General features: G+C 35.7%; 1 protein-coding gene across 3 annotated transcripts in view; it reads left to right on the forward strand.

The window, feature by feature from the left end:
• The first annotated feature begins 2,902 nt into the window (after positions 1–2,902).
• The window catches only part of Oseg6 (intraflagellar transport protein Oseg6), a 135,132-nt gene continuing 116,792 nt past the window's right edge, over positions 2,903–21,242 (forward strand). For 2 of the 3 annotated variants that reach the window (XR_010950572.1, XR_010950573.1), the window contains exons 1-13: positions 2,903–2,975; positions 3,084–3,984; positions 4,049–4,816; positions 4,881–5,124; positions 5,185–5,553; positions 5,816–5,965; positions 7,022–7,163; positions 7,233–7,517; positions 7,606–7,888; positions 8,382–8,553; positions 8,628–9,711; positions 9,791–10,160; positions 10,226–10,425. Coding sequence is in view for 1 of the 3 variants with exons in the window: in XM_067771580.1 (XP_067627681.1) it covers positions 3,812–3,984; positions 4,049–4,816; positions 4,881–5,124; positions 5,185–5,553; positions 5,816–5,965; positions 7,022–7,163; positions 7,233–7,517; positions 7,606–7,888; positions 8,382–8,553; positions 8,628–9,711; positions 9,791–10,160; positions 10,226–10,331 (4,146 nt within the window). In the remaining 2 variants the exon portion in view is untranslated. Of the gene's footprint in view, positions 2,976–3,083; positions 3,985–4,048; positions 4,817–4,880; positions 5,125–5,184; positions 5,554–5,815; positions 5,966–7,021; positions 7,164–7,232; positions 7,518–7,605; positions 7,889–8,381; positions 8,554–8,627; positions 9,712–9,790; positions 10,161–10,225; positions 14,115–21,242 lie in introns of those variants that run through there. The other variant, XM_067771580.1, reaches the window with a different exon arrangement.

Consider the following 21,242-nt stretch of genomic DNA (forward strand, 5'->3'; position numbering starts at 1 on the left):
ACCAAACACGAAAAAAGGGATGAAACATGGTAACTGGATTGGTTTATTGACGCAAAATATAACTTTGGAAAAACCTTTGTAAAATGGGTGTGACACCTACCATATTAAGTAGAAGAAAATGAAAAAGTTCTACAAGGCGAAATCAACAGCCCTTGGAATCTTGGCAGGAATACTGTTAGTGGTATTGCATATATAAATAAATTAGCAGTACCCGACAGATGATTTTCTGGATCACCTGGTCCACATTTTGGTCAATATCGCGAGAACGCCTTCACATATACATCTAAGGGCCACTCGCTTTTAAAACCCTCATTAATACCTTTAATTTGATATCCATATCGTACAAAAACATACCAGAGTCACCCCTGTCCCACCCTAATGGCGATATCTCGAAAAGGCGTCCACCTATAGACCTAATGCCCCCTCCCTCTTAAAATGCTCAGTAACACCTTTCGTTTGATACCCATATCGTACAAACATTCTAGAGTCACCCCTGGCCCACCCTAATGGCGATATCTCGAAGAGGCGTCCACCTATAGACCTAGTGTCCACTCCCTCTTAAAATGCTCAGTAACACCTTTCGTTTGATACCCATATCGTACAAACATTCTAGAGTCACCCCTGGCCCACCCTAATGGCGATATCTCGAAAAGGCGTCCACCTATAGACCTAATGCCCACTCCCTCTTAAAATGCTCAGTAACAGCTTTCGTTTGATACCCATATCGTACAAACATTCTAGAGTCACACCTGGCCCACCCTAATGGCGATATTTCGAAAAGGCGTCCACCTATAGAACTAAGGATTACTCCCTTTTAAAATACTCATTACCACCTTTCATTTGATACCCATATCGTACAAACACATTCTAGAGTCACCCTGGCCCACCCTAATGGCGATATCTCGAAAAGGCGTCCACCTATAGACCTAATGTCCACTCCCTCTTAAAATGCTCAGTAACACCTTTCGTTTGATACCCATATCGTACAAACATTCTAGAGTCACCCCTGGCCCACCCTAATGGCGATATCTCGAAAAGGCGTCCACCCATAGACCTAATGTCCACTCCCTCTTAAAATGCTCAGTAACACCTTTCGTTTGATACCCATATCGTACAAACATTCTAGAGTCACCCCTGTCCCACCCTAATGGCGATATCTCGAAAAGGCGTCCACCTATAGACCTAATGCCCACTCCCTCTTAAAATGCTCAGTAACACCTTTCGTTTGATACCCATATCGTACAAACATTCTAGAGTCACACCTGGCCCACCCTAATGGCGATATCTCGAAAAGGCGTCCACCTATAGAACTAAGGATTACTCCCTTTTAAAATACTCATTACCACCTTTCATTTGATACCCATATCGTACAAACACATTCTAGAGTCACCCTGGCCCACCCTAATGGCGATATCTCGAAAAGGCGTCCACCTATAGACCTAATGCCCACTCCCTCTTAAAATGCTCAGTAACACCTTTCGTTTGATACCCATACCGTACAAACATTCTAGAGTCACCCTTGGTCCAGCTTTATGGCGATATCTCGAAAAGGCGTCCACCTATAGAACTAAGGATTACTCCCTTTTAAAATACTCATTACCACCTTTCATTTGATACCCATATCGTACAAACACTTTCTAGAGTCACCCCTGGCCCACCCTAATGGCGATATCTCGAAAAGGCGTCCACCTATAGACCTAATGCCCACTCCCTCTTAAAATGCTCAGTAACACCTTTCGTTTGATACCCATATCGTACAAACATTCTAGAGTCACCCCTGGCCCACCCTAATGGCGATATCTCGAAAGGGCGTCCACCTATAGACCTAATGCCCACTCCCTCTTAAAATGCTCAGTAACACCTTTCGTTTGATGCACATATCGTACAGACACCCCTGGTGGAACACCCCCTATGGAACTAAGGATCACTCCTTTTCAAAATACTCATTAACAGCTTTCATTTGATACCCATATCGTACAAACACATTATAGAATCACCCCTGGTCCACCTTAATGGGGACATCTCGAAAAGGCGTCCACCGATAGACCTAAGGCCCACTCCCTCTTAAAATGCTCAGTAACACCTTTCATTTGATACCCATATCGTACAAACAAATTCTAGAGTCAGCCCTGGTCTACCTTTATGGCGATATCCCTAAATGGCGTTCATCCATAGAACTATGGCCTACTCTCTCTTAAAATACTCTTTAATACCTTTCATTTGATACACATGTTATACAACCACATTCCAGGGTTACCCCAGATTGATTTTCCTTATTTTGTCTCCATAGCTCTCAACTGAGTATGTTATGTTCGGTTACACCCGAACTTAGCCTTCCTTACTTGTTACTTATTAGTATTAAGATATTTATGAATGTATAGGTTAAGTCAATTACTATAAAAGACAAGAATTTATTTAATAAAGGAGGATTTAATGTCGCACCATCAAACGTGCAACGTCTTTTAATTTCTAATACTTCACTACACAAAACAACTTTCTACCCAATTTGTTTTCTTATGCGCAACAAAATGAGCAAAATTACTACATTCACATTCCAAATTTCAATTTTGTAGCAATTATCTTTTGACAGAGCTAACATTTGCCTTAAGAATAATATTTCCGTGAAACGCGTCTTTTGTGGTTGCAGATTGAGAAATAGACTAAAATGTATCATTATACTCTTTCACATATATATTTTACTTGTAATATTTTGTACGCCATCCCCAATAAACTGGTCTCTTGTTTCTTGCTGACATTTCAGTTCTGATTCCAGAAAGCAAAATTTCTAAAATCGGATTCTGACTTCGGTTCCGGTAAATTCACTTTCGCTACATCCTTAGTATGTACGCACCATGCATCAGCTGTTCGCCTTCAGAAAATAGAGAACATAAGCTATCATCCGGTGATCCGGTGGCAAAATCCTGAGCCAGATAAATAAATTTGCATGTAAACGCAACAACAACGATTTGAGCCAGGTAAATCCAGATAGAAGTCTGGTTCAATTTGTGAGCCAGATAATTTGTTAATTACTTCTTTTAACGTTGGCCACGCGGCCTTTAATATACCTACTTTTTCATAAAAAGATGCCGCTGCTTAGCCTTTCGCTGTATGAGTTAAATCAAAAACAGCGGCGACATCTGCCTATCACATTTCACGTGTGCGAAAATTTCACGACATCTGCTTCTCAAGTCTCTCAATGATCCAGAGCATTCCCGTGAGAATTGAGCGTGATCCGGAGCTGTAAAACTCACTGAAAGACGGCAATAGCAAGCGCGATAAAAACAATTCCAGGTGCATATCCCCTGCCCCACCGCCAAATTTGTACAATTTCTATCGGGATCTGGGTCGCTGTTCATTGGAACGCGAGGTTTGCTTATTTACACTTTTCTTATTAGACCACTACACCTGTTACTTGGCAACCAATAACAAAACAAATGAGAAACAATTTTCCTACACAACAGCAGAAGGATCTATTGCCGAAAAATTAAAAAAAAAAAATGAATAAAGTGAAGTATTTATTAAAATTCCGCATATCTTTTAAAGAAATAATCACAAAGGGGTAGAGCATGTATTATTAAGAGTGGAATATTAGTAGTCCTAGTACTTTAATATGCGAAAGGCAAGGAGATGCCTCAAACCTCCAGGATCTGTTTCAAGTTGTGAAATTCTCCAAAAAATATGCGGTAGTTCATTTGTATTACCTGGCGCAAATAGTTATTAAAAGGTAATAGAAATAGAAGACCTGCTGGCGGCTCAAAATAAATTTGTCATCACCTCATCAACATCAAAAACAGCATTTAAAATTGAAATAATGTCGTTTGATAAATTGCTTTACAAGTTTGATGATCCACATGGAAACGGCGATGTTTATTTTATATGGCAAAAGGGACCTTCTGGAGCACTTTTAGCTACAACTGGCTCGGATGGCTCCGTAGCTATATTCAATCGACAAGGACAACTAGTCGAGCGCATGCTGCTAGCGGGGTGAGTTAAAAATAAAAACTTATATTAAATGTAACTATATTCATAAACTCAACACAACAATCAGACTATGCTCTGGTTTCGCCTGGGATAATGGCGGTGATCTATTGGGCATTATAAATGCCACCACACCTGTTATCCAAATATGGGATTCCAGCACGCAATTGAAAACTACAATCGAATCGGGTCTACGTGATCCACTTACTTGTATAGTGTGGTCGAAACAAGAACAAGTGCTGGCTGTTGGTACCGCACGTGGAAATTTGGCAATTTACAATCATCGGTCCGGCAAGCGTACACCAATTTTGGGTAAACACAATAAACGCATAACATGTGGCGCATGGTCTGCACAAAATTTGCTAGCGTTGGGTTCTGACGATAAAAGTTTTTCAATAAGTAATGATGCCGGCGATACTGTGCGTGTAGTGCAATTACGTGCTTCGCCCACCGATATGTACTTCGCCCAAATGTCTAGCGACGAACGCATCAATGGCAGTAATGGTAGCTTGGGCGATGTTGGCAGTAGTGTAACTGGTGGTGATAATGCCATTAGCATGATTATTGGCAAACGTACTTTATTTCTTTATTATCTACCCGAACCGGATGCACCTACAGAGCTGGGGTTTCAAAGTCGCTATGGTTCATTGTTGCAACACAAATGGTTTGGTGATGGTTATATTTTATTGGGTTTCTCTAATGGGCATGTAGTAGCAATATCAACACATCCACGTGATGTTGGTCAAGAGCTATGGCAGGTAAAAAATCACAAAGAGCAACTGACGGGATTGGCATACTGCCCATCATTAGATATTGTAGCTTCTTGTGGTGATGATACGTAAGTTAGTCACTTTAAAAGCTAATAATAAATTTATATAAAATATATTTTATATTTTTTACAGCATAAAAATCCATTCGATTACAAATCTACAAGAAACCGAGAAAATAATAACCGTGCCCGACCATTCAGGTGTGCAAATGATCGATTGGTCCAGTGATGGCCAATTATTAGCGGTTACTTCATTGGCTGGCACCGTATACATATATGTTACCAAATTGTCCGTGATCTACGCTGTATCCCCACCGCGCATAGCTATTTTGAGCAGTTTGTCTGAAGTATCAATTTATGTGTATACACCCGAAAAGGTATATTTTTCTATTACAATTGAAAATAACTCATAGCTGAAATTTTTTTTGTTTTTACAGTCCGCCAAAACTGCACCATATCGTTTAAGTCTGCTTGATGAGCCTACTTTTATCGCAATCGGTCCTTACTATCTAGCAGCTGGTTTTGATAAGCATGTTTGGTTTTATGATTTGGGGAAAACGCTAGGTGATCATCCACAATTACTAAGCGAACGTGATTTTCCTGCATCTATTGCTGATTTCAAATTGAATGCGGATTATTGCGCAGCTATTTGTACACCCCGTCTATTGCTACAAGCAGTTGTAACCGATAGCCCAAATGTAAAAGATAAGCTCTCACAAACTTTTCCAGCAGCGCTACCAGCACTTAATGATGCAGTAATAATGTGCTTTTGTTTGACGCAAGAATTTTTAATATTTGCCACAGATGTGAGTAGAGATTGATATGCGAAGGCATGCATGGGAGGTGTTATGTTAGAAATAAAAAAAAAAAATCGTTAAAAAGCAGTTTAAACCTTTAAATTCTTATAGCGTATAGATTATAACATCGTTTTTAAGTAGTTGTTTTCTGTTACTGTCATGAAATAGCCTGGTTTCTGACCAAGAAAATACGACATAACACCTTCACCCACGCATATCCTCATATATGCATGTGTATATTAACTAAAAGGTTTATTTCCTTTATCTACAGCTTGGACATCTTATTTATTTTTCTCTGGATAAATGGGAGGTTTGCACTAAATATTCTCATAATATGGGCATACGCAAACTGTATTCTGATACGGAGGGTACAAAGATCATATTTATTGATGATCATGGACAAGGTTACATATTTCTGCCGGTAATAAGTTATTAATATTACCCTTTTAAAAGCATATAAAACAATCCATGATTGCTACTGTTTTGTTCTTGGGGCTGTATGTTTTTCCTTTTGAGCACCAAAATTTTATACAGAAATTCGATGTGTCAAAAGTCGAAACATATCTTGCAATTTCAGTGAAGTCAGTGCTACAGGAAGAATATTCTCCTACAAAAAGATAAACACCTTTGCCTCATTTGGGTTACCTAAAAATGGCTTTAAATCGGCACCGTAGAGAGATTAGTGTGCTGGAACACCTATTACATCATAAATACTTCAGAAAAGTTTTCTTAACGTGCTCGCTTTTTGACTGTTGCTGTGGTAAGCCCTTTGTGTGTCTACGTATTTCGGAACCGTTTTGGTAACATATCAGTGCCGAATCTTTTCAGGATTGTTTTAATCTCTGAATCATTTTTTGTATCAACTTAGGGACATTGCGGTCCAAGATCATCAATACGGTTTTATAATATCTCAAAATCAGTTAGATATTGTTTTCGGCATCATGCAAAGAGTATTTCGGGATTAAGTTCAAAAATATATTGGTTTTTGTTTTTTTAAAATCGTTTCAACTTTGATTCTATTAGACTATTGTTGTTATTTTTGTAGCGATGATGGAAACTCCCCGAAGGTTTTCGGGTAGGATGTTGATGGCTATAGATCCGCTAAGTTCCGGTAACAAGCACCATTAAGGTACAAAACCGAACATCTCGGGAACGATTTAACATGACCACACTGAACCTTCTAGGCCCTCTCATGAGATACTTCTCGTGCTAAAGAAACAGGATTCACCGCGTAGGTGAGGTTGACAATTGAGTTGGAGAAGCTATAAATTGTGCTGCCAACCACTTGAAAAGGTTGTGCTACACAATCACTTGAGGTCCCGGAACATAATAGTTTGTAGAGTCGGATCGAGGGCACGGGTAAAAGCTAGTTTATTTATAAAAATAAAAATATGAAGCAAACTATTAGGCCCGAATCAGGGAACCTCTACGAGACAGCCCAATTAATAGTTTACATACATATGTTCTTTTTTCGCAGGCCTTAGAGGAGACTGTTATCATAACAGATTTCATAAAGAACTGTGAAGGTTGCTTGTGGGATGTAGCACAACAGCATATTTTCATAACGTTCGATACAAAATTAGTGACAACTCATGTTTTTGTGCGCTACTCAGTTAATGGTAAACTAGTCATATAAAATAACTTATACATTGCAATTTATCTTAATACAGCTCTTTATGTGTGTCTAGGAAAACATACTCTAAAAATTGGAGATAGTAAATTGAGTCCCGCACAGCTGCCACTTATGTTGTGTGGCGGTGAAATGGTGCTACATATCGATGGCGGTCAATATGCCACACAAACGCTTGCTACACATTTAGTTACACCAAACATAAGTCCTAGTATAAATTTAAGAGTATTATTGAATCTCAAAAATTATGTAGAGGCTTACAAGACTTGCGAGCGCTTAAATGCACGTTCTGGTTGGTTGGAATTTGGCGAGCAAGCGATTGCCGATTTAGAACCGGATATTGGTAAGTACAACAATATATACTATGTAGTAGTTGACGGGTCGTAAATTGCAAGGCTGACATTTTAATCTCATTATTTATTTATGTACAGCTTTGCGCGCCTATCGTCATATTGGTGATGCTGCTATGGTCGCCGCTTTGGAAAATATGCGTTACATTGAAGAAGTACACATGCTTACCGGATTTTGTTGCCTATTATTGGGGAAATATGACGAGGCAAAGGATTTTTTTTTACGTGGCACCTATACCAAAGAAGCGCTTGAGATTTGTCGTGATTTATTGCAGTGGGAACAGGCATTGTTGTTGGCACATAAATATGAGCCGGATGAAGTGCCTTTTATTGCGCGTGAATATGCACAACAATTGGAATTTACGTGAGTTTTGTTTAAATAAAATGAGACAAAAAATCTTTGCGATATCGACTTCAAAAACCACCTCATCGCCGCCAATAACTAAAGAACGCATTAACTTACAATTTGTTTGAAGAACTACCTTAATTCGTTTCCGAAACTCTTTCCCTCAATTACCAAAAAAATTTCAAAAACAATGAGCAAATTCCCAAGCTCACCGAACCTTAAGACGACATAAATTCCACCACAGCGTGTTAAGGGGCTTAGAATATATCCGCGGCAGGTATGCCTGTCGTAAAAGGCGACTAAAATACCAAATTGATTCAAGGGGTTGTGTAGCGCAACCCTTTCAAGGGGTTGCCAGTGCAATATATAGCTTAAATTGTCAACCTCACCTACCCGTGGCGAAGAGATTTTAAAATATCTCTGCAGTTCTATTTTCTCCAAAACTTTTGTTCCTTATTTCTCTTATTTTGATGGTATCGAATCTTGTTTTTCACTTTTTTTTAATCCTTAGCGGCAACTATGCCGATGCACTTTATCATTACGAAAAGGGCTACAAAGAAGATTTGATTAACGACAATGATGAAGAATTAATTAACGCCTCACCAGAGTATGAAGAGCATGTGCGCCAATGTAAAATGGGCATTGCTCGAACATCCATACGGGCTGGAGATTTTCGACGTGGTGTAAGTTTTTCTATATGCACAACAGCAGCAAGACATATAACAATTAACCTAATTTTATCCCCTAAATTACACAGATTCAATATGCTGTCGAACTAAATGACAAACAATTGCTCTATGACTGCGCTGAACTGCTGGCCACTGTCGGGCACTACACTGAAGCTGCTGGTCTATATGAACGTGGCGATTACTATGATGAAGCATGTACTCATTATATAAATTTGAAAATGTGGAATAAAGCAAATCAAATATTGCCACAAGTGCAGAGCACAAAATTGCATGCTGCCTATGCTAAGGCCAAAGAGATGGATGGACATTTTGAGGAGGCCATCAGTAGCTATCGTATTGCTGGTGATCTTGATGCCTGCGTACGCATCTATTTAGATCATTTATGTGATCCACATGCTGCCTCTGAAATCGTACTCGAATCTCGTTCAATGGAAGCTGCAAAAATGTTGGCGAAATTTTATCAAAAAATTGGTGATGTTGAGCAAGCATTACAATTCTTAGTAATTTGCGGTTGTGTGGAAGAAGCATTTGCGCTTGCACAACGTCATAACAAACTCAAACAACATGGTGAGCTATTGCAACGTTACGAAAATGCTAAATCAAGTGATTATCTCGCTTTGGCACATTACTTCGAAACTGAAAAGTACACGCTACTTGCAGGCAAGTACTATTTCTTGGCGCGCGAATTTAGTAAAGCGCTACGTTTTCTATTAAAAGCATCAGCCTTTAGCAATGAGGAATCGCAAGCACTTTCACTAGCTATTGATTGTGTAGCGACATCGAATAACGAACAATTGGCTACGCAGTTAATTGAATTTCTGCTTGGCGAGGTGGATGGTGTGCCGAAAGATCCGCGCTATCTTTTTCGTTTGTATATGGCTCGTAAGCATTATAAAGATGCTGCTAAAACAGCCATTATAATAGCGAATCAGGAGCAATTGGCTGGTAATTACAAGGTAGCACGTGATATGCTATTCTCAATGTATCAAGAATTACGTCGCAATAATTTGGCAGTGTCTGCAGATATGCGTCATAATTTGATTTTGTTACATCGTTATACTTTGGTGCGTATACATGTAAAGTTGGGCAATCATTTGCTGGCCGCCAAATTGCTGGTACAAGTTGCTGCTAATATATCACAATTTCCCGAACGTAAGTGCGCGACATATTCAGTATTTTGTTCTCAATAAATACTAATATCGCCTTTAATAAAATATTTTTCGCTCCGCAGATATTATTCCAATACTCACCTCAACTGTTATTGAATGTCAACGTGCTGGTCTAAAAAAGTCCGCCTTTCTTTACGCTTCAATGCTAATGCGTCCTGATTATCGGCCACAGTTGGATCCACGTTATGCAAAAAAGATTGAGTCCGTTGTACGTAAAGCGCCAAAAGGCGTAAAAACTTTAAGCGATGATATTGATGCTGAAACAATGGAATGCCCGATTTGTGATAAAAATTTGCCAAATATGGAAGTTACTTGTCACAGCTGTAAAACTACACTACCCATATGTATAGCAACGGGTCAACATATTATTAAGCAACAAATGACCTCTTGTCCGGAATGTGATTTTCTTTGTTTTCGCGCCGAAATGGAAAAGTATGCTTGTCACAAATATATAAAAAAAAAAAAAAAATTAACTAATTTTTTCTCTGCCTATATAGAATACTTTCAGAATTGAATGAATGCCCTATGTGTGGTGAACATGTAGCGCCGGAGCAGCTACTCGACGTGGAGGATATACGTCCCTATATTTTGGCTTCATCTTAGTATTACATTTTTAGGCGCACTTAAATTTAAGCGCAAAGTACTTTTTTTGGTGTATTTATCGAATTAAGAAAGCACAAAATCATCATCTAAAGTGGTAAGTAATGCACAAGCACACAAACACAGTCCAACTAATGGTCAACAGAAAGACTTTAAATGTGGAATATTTGTTAAAAAGCTATAAACATATTTCAATGCGACTTTATTTGAACTATTGGTTGGGCGGAAAAAATAGAAGCACTTAACTAAATTATTAGTAGTAGTTTGCGGATCTATTTACAGTGCCTTAAAATCAGATAAAATCTCTACTTAAAAAGTACAAAAAAAGCGAACACATTTACTTTTCGAATCGATTTAATTTAAAATACGCTTGGGCATAAGATTCTTCGCAAATATATTTCAAATGAATGAATTTTGTCTCAATAATATATCTTTAAAGAGGAAGCGATGTTACAAATCACCATGGGGTAACACGCGCCTGAAACGATTAAAAAGTCTCAAAAACAAGTTTCTTAAGAAATATAAGGCATTTCGTATCTCAGCATATTTTGTTAAATACCGCCATTTTCAGAAGAAATTCAAGTCTCTGAATAACAAGCTGTATAAAAACTATTTAAGTAGTACGGAGAGAAATATTAAATCTAATCCGAAGAAATTTTGGAACTTCGTGAAATCCAAAAAGGCGGCCTCAAGTATTCCCACGTCGGTTGAGTATGATAATAACTTCGCTACTACCCCATATGAAGCAGAAAATTTATTTGCTGACTTTTTTAAGTCAAATTACGTATCTGATGTTGGAGAGTCTCCTGATTTCTCTGGCGATTTTCCGTCATTTCTTAATTTCGGTGCGCTTCAAATTACCGCTAACGATATTACGGAGGGTTTAGTTTGCCTCAAGTCTTCTTCTCAGACAGATTGTGATGGACTATCAGCAATGCTCCTCAAAAACTGTCCAGCATTAGTTACTCCATTGGAGATTATATTTAATAAATCCCTTTCTTCAGGGACCTTTCTGAACGATTGGAAACTAGCTACAATAACACCTCTTTTCAAAAGTGGAAGAAAAAGCGACGTTCGGAACTATCGGCCAATATCCAAGCTCTCAAGCATCTCGAAGTTGCTTGAATGGATTGTTAAAGAAAAAATATATTTTACTGTCAAGGCTATGATAAATCCCAATCAACATGGATTTGTGCAGGGTCGTTCAACGGCCTCTAATTTGGCGGTCTTTACCGAATTCTGTATTTCTTCGTTTTCGTCAGGACTCCAGGTTGATTGTATTTACAAGGATTTTTAAAAGGCGTTTGATAAAGTCTCTCATACGATTCTATTACATAAATTGGTATGCCTTGGATTCCATTCATCTTTTTTATTATGGCTCAAATCATACCTAACCGGTAGAAGTTGCGTAGTTACCATTGATGGTGCACTCTCGAACCCTTTTGTTGCCACTTCAGGCGTTCCTCAAGGAAGCATTCTAGGTCCGCTCCTTTTTATAATTTTTATTAATGACATCAGTCAATGCTTTTCGCACTCAAAATTTTTGCTCTATGCTGAGGATTTAAAAATTGTTTCGAATGTTCGGGACACATCAGATGCCTTTCATCTGCAGACCGATTTGGACAATCTTCACAGATGGTGTGAGAAGTCACGCCTCTCCCTTAACATAAAGAAATGTTTCCATTTGACATATTGCAGGCGTCTAAGCATCCTCGATACATCGTATCGGATTGCTAATGATGTGCTGCAAAATGTAACAGAGTTTAAGGACTTGGGCGTGGTATTTGATGTTAAACTTACTTTCAACGGCCACATAAACTTAATACTCTCAAAATCGTATTCCGTTCTCGGTTTCATTCGTCGCAACTCCAAGGAGTTTTCTGATCCCTATACGTTTAAGCAACTATTTACCTCTCTTGTTCGATCACATTTAGAGTATGCTGTTTTCATTTGGAGACCATATGATCAACTCTCGATAAGTAGAATTGAACGAGTTCAAATAAAAAAAAAAATAAATGTAAGGCGCGATAACCTCCGAAGAGATCTAAGACCGAGCTTCTCTTCCAATTTGCGTCGTGCTCCTCTTGATTTTCCCTACAAATTGGCCGGACGGGACCTACATGTTTTATGCCGACTCCGAACGGCATCTGCAAAGCAGATGAGTTTTCACTGAGAGCTTTTCATGGCAGAAATACACCCGGAGTGCTTGCCAAACACTGCAGAGGGGCGACCCCGCTTAGAAAAATTTTCTTCTAATTGAAAAATCTTATTTCTAAAATTTTGATGTTGCTTTGCCTGGGAGTTGAACCCAGGGCATACGGTATGATAGGCGGAGCACGCTACCCATCACACCACGGTGGCCGCCAACGAGTTCAAAAGGTCTTTCTAAAACACGCTCTACGTTCCTTAAGGTTTGAGGAGCCTGTCCCGCCCTACGATTCTCGGCGTTTGCTAATTAATTTGGATTCGCTGGAAAAACGAAGGAAAATTCTCTCGCTTTCTTTTGCTTTCAATGTTATTAATGGCATTATCGATTGCCCAATGTTACTTGAGCGGATTAGTTTTAATATTCCTCAGAGAAATCTTCGTAAGTTCTACCCTTTTTAGAACAACATATGCTAGCAATGCGCCTATTGCTCGGGCACTAAGAGAATTAAATGCTCTGTTCTCTTCATCTACTAAGCTTGACTTTGCACTATCAAAATCGGATTTTGTAAGAATTCTAAATTCAATTTGTCTATAAGTTATAACCAGGGATGCACCTTAACGTTAAGCTAATCGTTTATCAAAAAATTTCCACCGTTTCCGTTGAAACACTTCGAAATATTATCGATAAAGAAATTATCAAGATAAATTGTATCTCGTGTTTATCCGAAACGAAAAGCTTTCGTTAACGTTAAAAACGTTAACAAAAACGTGATACTTTATGTTTGAATTGTGCTGGCAATGCTATAGCCATGGTGAAGCCGTAAGGTGGTAACAACGAGCGCACATACACACACAAACTCCATATAATTTGTTTGTGTAATTCGTTGGTGGTAATGTCAAAAACACTCTGAGAAATGTTCGTACTGTCAAAATTCATGAGAAAAGTTGCAATCAGCTTGGCTATTGCTTTCACCTTTAATGACTCCGCCATCAATCAGCTTTGCCAGCATAGTTTGAAATTAATAATGAACATAAACGATTTGATTCCGTTTTGATATGGCAGAAAACGAAACGAAATCATTTCGTTAATTTGACGTTTTTAACGTTAATAAACGAAACGAAATGACTTTGTTTCGTTTATTAACGTTAATTATCGTAACGAAATGATATCGGTTCGTTGGTTAAGCATGCCTGGTTATAACAATCAATTACAATACATACTTCTTCTCATTTGCGCGAGATTATTTTACATTATTCTAGTCTGTAAGGTATCCTGTACTGTACATTTAATTTAAATAAATAAATAAATAAATAAATAAATAAATAAATAAATAAATACTAAAATCGGGTTAGAGAATGAGGTCACAGATCAGCAATTTTCTAAGCAAAGTAGTTTTATGCATTTTAAAACTTATCTAGTGTAATTAATAATATGCATTATCATTCGCACCTTAAGCTAAAAAAAACATAAAAAGCAAAGTATTTTCTCAACCACCTTTTACTGAGAAAATCGGGTTTGAGTAAATGTTGACTATTTATGCTTTAGGCTCAAAGCTTCAAAACTAATATGTACTGTTGCAAATTTTAAGAAATTCTTGTTTATTCTGCACCTTCTTTTATCGTTCGAATCGCCGAACTGTCGAATAAATAACACAAATATTCAGTATAGAAAATGTTCTTTATTTACAACACTACTATGATAGTAGGCCTTTACAACTAAATTACTCACGTACTTCACTTATAGCGTATTAAAAACCAACTTATTCCATCACTTGGACTTCGCTGCATTTATACTCAGTGTCCCTCGTTAGCTCTCTTAGGGTCTAGACTTTTTGCGAACAACTTTCTCATATAGTTGCTTTTTTATTTCTCGTTTCTCTCTTCTATGTATATATGGCTGAGTAATATGCGCTCTTTATTGCATCTCATATTATCGTTATCGTATATGTGTGGTGGCTGTTTTCGATTTCATTTGCTTGCCTTCCTTCCGTTGTTGTCCAGCATTTATTACTAGCGGCATAGTGACATATCGAAACCTAACTTAAAAACGGGACTTTTATATAAAATGTATAAACCATATTATTTTATATGATCACATATGATATCAAATGATACCATATCATATCGAATATCGAGATCGATAGGGAGTTGTGTCAAAAAACTTAAAATTTGATTTTATTCATGGTACCAAGCTCTTGAATTTAATTCAAATCAATCTGTATACTCGATTTAATATTAGCTGTATACTCATCCAGAGAAGGCTTGGTGCATATTGGCTTAGGTTAGGTTAGTATTGTTACCAAAATTGGTTTGATGACCAAAATGAATTGTGTTATAAAATGACTGCGTACTCTTGGTAAATACTTGAGCCTTAAGGCCTCAAGATGTGACAACTCTGCAGCCTCCAGCAGCTGGAGGCTAAACATCGCGTTCGCAGACACGAACGCAGAGCGTACTCAGCCGTTTGTTTTCTGCAGCCCGCACTTACTACATCTGCTGTTATAGACAAGGCCTAATTCATAATCATGTAACGCGAGAAGGCACTGATAAATTTTGCAGCGCCAAGCGGGTTTGGATATTTACCGTATATTCGTCGAGTGCTGCACTCTCCTTCATTATGACCGGGAAGACAGTATAGATGTACGGTTCGGCCGTGAGTTTGGTCAGGTCAATAAGTTGTTTGCCCTTTCTGAACATTAAGATTTTTAAGTTGATCGCTGATCTAGGTGTGCGGTATCGTATGATACTATATCATATGAGCAAAGAGACATCACTTAACATGTTTGCTTCGAACCCAAACTACTCGCTGATTTAGATTGGGGTTACTCATATTATGCACTTTACATACATAACATTAAAACACATTTACCATTTAATTTTTCTTGGAAACATTAATAAAACTTTGTTTTGATAACAATTTTAAGTAACTATTATTATTCGCATATTTATAACTCGTCAGCGAGCTCTTGGTTTAATATAAACTCTATGTTATCGTAGTACGTAGCTACGTGTCAAAGGATAAGCAACTATTATATCCAACTGTCCCCTATAAATGCAAATATTATAATCATTTAATAATTGTGCTATCAAACTAATAATGCGTTTGACTTATTTCATAGATGAATGTTTCTTTGTTTCGAGAGATCGCTGTCAAAATGGACTTTTTTGTCAATGATGCCACTCCAAAGAAAAATTAATGCCCCTATTACCGTTTACAACTCAACTTAGTTGCGTTGTAATTAAAACAACTCAACTTTAAGACAACTCAACTCCTGTTTGGTATTACGAATTACAACTTATTTCAGTTGAAATTGAATTGAGTTGCCAACTTCAGAAAGTGATGATTTGACAGATAAATAAACAGCTGATCAATTTGTGGCAGAAATTTAAGCATTTTCAAATGTGATTTTTCATTGGATTGGCAACACTGAAAGTGTAAAGAAGCGTGGTCTGAACAAATTTTTTACAAAAGTTAAATTTTTTTAATTGAAGTGGAGAATAATAAAATTTAAACAATACAAACACTAATTCTACTTAATTAAAAGTTAATTTTATTGGATAAAAAGATAAAACTACAAAAAATAAGAATATACTAACTACTAAGTGAACCTAACCTCAAAATGGATGTAGACGCCGAGGAGCCTGAGGGCTCCTGGGTACAACAATATAAAGACAGAAATAAAAAACCGAAAATTGATAAAAACATTAAACCGGAGTTGAGAAATGAGGAAAACAATACATTATTCAATCAACAAATAAATTCTCGAAAACAAGCAAAACAAAATAAACCAGAAGATATTGCGGATAAAAATACCATTCAAGTAACAAATATTCAGCAAAATACAACAAAAAGGAATGAAAACGAGGATATAAATATTAATAATAAACCGGCAGGAAATATGACAACAAATGAATATCTATACTATGACAAAGATCACAAAGGTCCATTTGTGGTATATATTGACAAAACACAAAATGGAACTGAAAGAAATTCAATTAATGCAGTAACCGTAGCCAACCTTCTTAAAATCCTTAACTATGAAGAAGTGGATGAGGTAAGCAAAGTAGGTTTTGGTAGAATAAAAACTATATGTAAAAATGCAGAAACAGCAAATAAAATTTGTAATGATAACACAATTAAAAATAAAGGTTATGAACCGAAAATATTACAACACTGCCTTTCAAAAACGGGTATCATTTTTGATATTCCAACGGAAATGACAATGGAAGAACTTCACAAAGACATTATTACAACAATTCCTATAATGAAAATGATTAGAATCGAAAGAAAAGATAAGGACGACAAAGAAAAAAGAATACCAACAAGACGTGTAAAAATCTTTTTTAAAGGACAAACACTACCGAAAGAAATAATCTATGCACATACAAAAATAATGGTAAAACCATTCATTACCATTACACAATGTTACAAATGCTTCAGATATAACCATTTCGCACAGAATTGCAAAGAAAGGGTTGAAAGATGCAAAAAATGTTACCAGGTACATCTTGTGGAAGAACAGTGCAAAACAATAATGTGTATTAATTGCAATTTTCAACATCCACCAACAGCAAAAGACTGTCCAGCACGAGTAAAAGCATACATAATCAAAAGAACAATGACATTAGACAACAGTTCATACAAAGATGCACATAAAAAAGTAACCAACATTTTAGGTAACAGATTTGAATTACTAGACAACTTTGAACAAAATTTCCCGCAATTACAGAAGAAGGAAGTAAATAAACAAAATGCTGAGAACGATACCACAGAATACATACACAAAATGGTGCCATATGTGAAGGTAGTTAAAAACATTAACAAAAACAGACAAAGAGAACAACAAAACGCAATCAACACAATGAATGAATGGCGAGAGGCCATAAAACCAATAACGACGGAATTCACTTTAAACACAAATAAAATTAAAGACACACAAGAAGTCTTTAATAAAATAAGTGTAGAAATAACAAAACATTTAGCATCAAATGTAAACGAGAGACTAAATCACAATACTATGGAATTACTGAACAATATTCGTATTGCTATTAATAAAATTAACAATATTTTTGACACAACACTAATGTCCCAGGACCCTAATGACTGATCAGATTAAGATCTTACAATTTAACATCCAAAGCTTGAAAAAACAAGGAAACAAAGAAATACTGGAAATTTATCTTTTAAATAATAAAATAGATATAGCCATTTTAGCCGAAACATGGCTAACTAATAATTTTGATTCAAATATAAATAATTATAACTTTGCTTTTGCGAATAGACAAGATGGATATGGAGGCGTAGGAATTTACATTAGGAAAAATATTAAATTTACATTGTTTAAGATACCAAGTTCAATTGAAAACATAGGAATTACAACCATCAATCTGAAAAAGAATATAAACATAATAAGCGTATATTCGCCACCTAACGTTCCAACTCAAGAATTTAAAATTGAAATGGAAAAAATACTTATTTTTTCAAAGAAATTTAACAACTTGACATTAATAGGAGGTGACCTCAACGCCAGAGCGGCAATGTGGGATCCGGAAATAACTAACAATAAAGGAAATATACTGGAAAATTTAGTCATGGACAACGGATTTCAAACACTAAATACAGGAGAACATACATTTGAGATGAGTAATTCATCATCAGCAATAGATGTCACATTTATAAATCAGAATATCAGAAATACTTGGAAAACAACACATCAACTCACAAATAGTCATCATAAACCAATAATAATAACCCTATTCGAAGAATTATTAAAACCGCAAAAATCCAAAAAAATTATTTTGAGCAAAGTACTAAAAGAAATAAATACGTTGACAATAGGAAATAGTTTAGAAGAATTTAATAATGCGATCAAAAACACCATAAAAAACAACACAATCAAGATAAACCATAAAAACAAATATATACCAAAAAAATGGTGGACTCAAGAAACAGAAAAATTGTTCAGACTAAAAAATACAGCTCAGAAGAAATTTAATCAATATAAAACATTACAAAACAGCGAAGCATTAATTGTGGCGAGGAAAAAATTCATAGCACAAGTTAACGAACAAAAGAAGAAAAATTTTAACGAACTCATAGATGAAATTTCGAAAGGAGACACTAATTCAATGTGGAATAAAATAAAAAACCTCAAAAAGTATAAATGTGAAAAAAATATTAACAACTGTTGGAATAATGAAGAGTCAAAAAAGTATCTAATATGTATTGCAAGGGATCCGGATAGAAATGTTATGGTCAATAACATAAACAGAACTGACATACCATTAAAGGAAATGAATGTGGACAATTTCTTCAAATTCCTATACAGCAGAAAGATTAATTCAGCGAATGGTCCTGACCAAATTTCATATCGTATGATACTAGAACTACAAGAATCAGAAAAGAGAAAATTATTCAATATAATTGAGAATATCTGGCAGGAAGGGTTGATACCACAAGCGTGGAGAGAAATCAAAATCATACCGATTCCTAAAGAAAAAAACACAACAGATATTTACAAATACAGACCAATATGTCTATTGTCAGTGATGGCTAAAATAATAGAAGGCATAATAAAAATCCATATTGATAATCAAATTGAAGAACATAAACTATTGCCAGAAAAATCATATGGATTTAGGAAGAATCGATCTACAGCTAACTGTATAAATGACCTTATAAATACAGTAGCATATTATAAAGAAAACAAATACCAAGTAATGGCAACATGTATTGATGTGGAAAAAGCATACGATTCGGTAGACATAGAAATTCTTGAAAACAAACTTAACGAAACACAGATTAATAGCAAAGTAATAAGATGGATAACATCATTTTTAAAACAACGTACACTGATCTTAGATAAACAAAAAATTACAACAACAAATGGACTTGCCCAAGGAAGTGGATTAAGTCCAACTTTGTTTAATCTATATACAGCACACATTCATCAGATAATTAATGAAAAATGTAAGCTATTCCAATTCGCAGATGACTTCTTCTTAGTATGCGTTAACAAAAATAAAGAAACCACACAACAATTACTGGAAATAAAAATACAAGAATTTATTAATGAATGTGATACAATCAAATTAAAAATAAATATTAATAAAACCAAAACCATATTTTTCAATCAGAAAAACTCACAAATAAATATACAAATAAATGGCACGTCAATTGAACAGGTAACAAATATCAAATATTTAGGAAGATATATAAGTACAAATAATGCTTGTATGCAACACATAAACAAGATAGTTGACAAAACTAATAGAACATGCCAATTTTTAAATATTTTGAGCGGCTGTAAATTCGGTATAGCACCTCCAAAGGCTTTACAGCTGTATAAAGCTTTTGCGAGAGCTAAAATGGACTATGCGGCATCCACTTTTGCTAATATCCCAAAGAGGGCTTTACAAAAATTAACAATATGTAATAATAACAATCTTAGACGTTGTTTGGGTCTAATAAGATCCACACCAACACATGTTATATACCATATGGCGGCGGAGATGCCAACGATTTACAGGCTGGAGATGGCAACAGCGAAGGAAATTATAAAATGTATAGCATATAACTTACCAATGAAAAAGACAATAATCACAAATAAATTAAGTAATAATACCAGCTATTACAAAATATACCAAAAATACAAACTAATTTTTTACAATATTGCAACAATCAATACAAAGAAATATTCATCAAAGAAAATAATTACAGATGACAAATTTTTCAAAAAAACGGCAAAAAATAAAGAATGTGACAAAAGTATTATAAATACAATTTTCAAGGAAAAAATACAAATATTAGAAGCACAAAAATTTGAATTAATATTTACGGATGGATCAATAAAAGACAATATAATGGGAGCTGCATTTATTCATGAAAAAACTAACACTATCAAATCGTTCTATAGCAATAAAAAAGTGGCATCGATGACAGCAGAATTAATAGCAATACAAAAAGCGGTGGAATTCGCCATAGTACAAAATTTTAATAAAATAGCAATACTAACAGACAGCCTAAGTAGCATTTTTGCTTTAAAAAATGAAGAAAGTAACAATCACATAGTACAAGAAATCTTTGAAATAATTAATTCATCAAATCTAGAAAGAATAGAAATACATCATATTCCGGCCCACAAAAACATTAAACCAAATGAGAAAGCAGATGAAGCGGCAAAAAATGCAAACCAGAATGGAGAAAAAATCAGAGTACCATGGACAATCAAAGATGCGACAAAAGAAATTGAAAATAAAATAAGGAAAGAATGGGAGACTGAATACAAAGGAAAAGTATCAAATAAAGGTAAAGACTACGGACAAATATACCCAGAACTAATTAAAAAACCATGGTTCAACAAGAAAAACTCTAAATTCGAACCCAAGGAAATAAAAGTAATCAATAGAATTTTAACCAATCACACATTTTGCAAAGATACATTAAAAAAAATGCAAATATATGATGACAATAATTGTGAAATTTGCAATACAATAGAAAATACGAATCACATTTTATTCCATTGCAACAAATATGCAACAATTAGAAGTAAATACCCATTATTACAAAATCATTCAAATTTAATCGATATACAGGAAAAATATAGTGACAAAATGTATAGTACCATCACTAGTTTCCTTAAACAATGTAAACTGGATCTATAATTAACAGAATAAACTAAAAAATTGGCGTTGGCGTTTTAGCTTTCGAGCTGGCCAAATAATTCGAATTTCATTCGACCTTCATCCGGTATTTTATATACGCGC

Source organism: Eurosta solidaginis, chromosome 3, assembly GCF_040869045.1.
Source record: "Eurosta solidaginis isolate ZX-2024a chromosome 3, ASM4086904v1, whole genome shotgun sequence".
In the NCBI taxonomy this organism is placed as follows: Eukaryota; Metazoa; Arthropoda; class Insecta; order Diptera; family Tephritidae; genus Eurosta; species Eurosta solidaginis.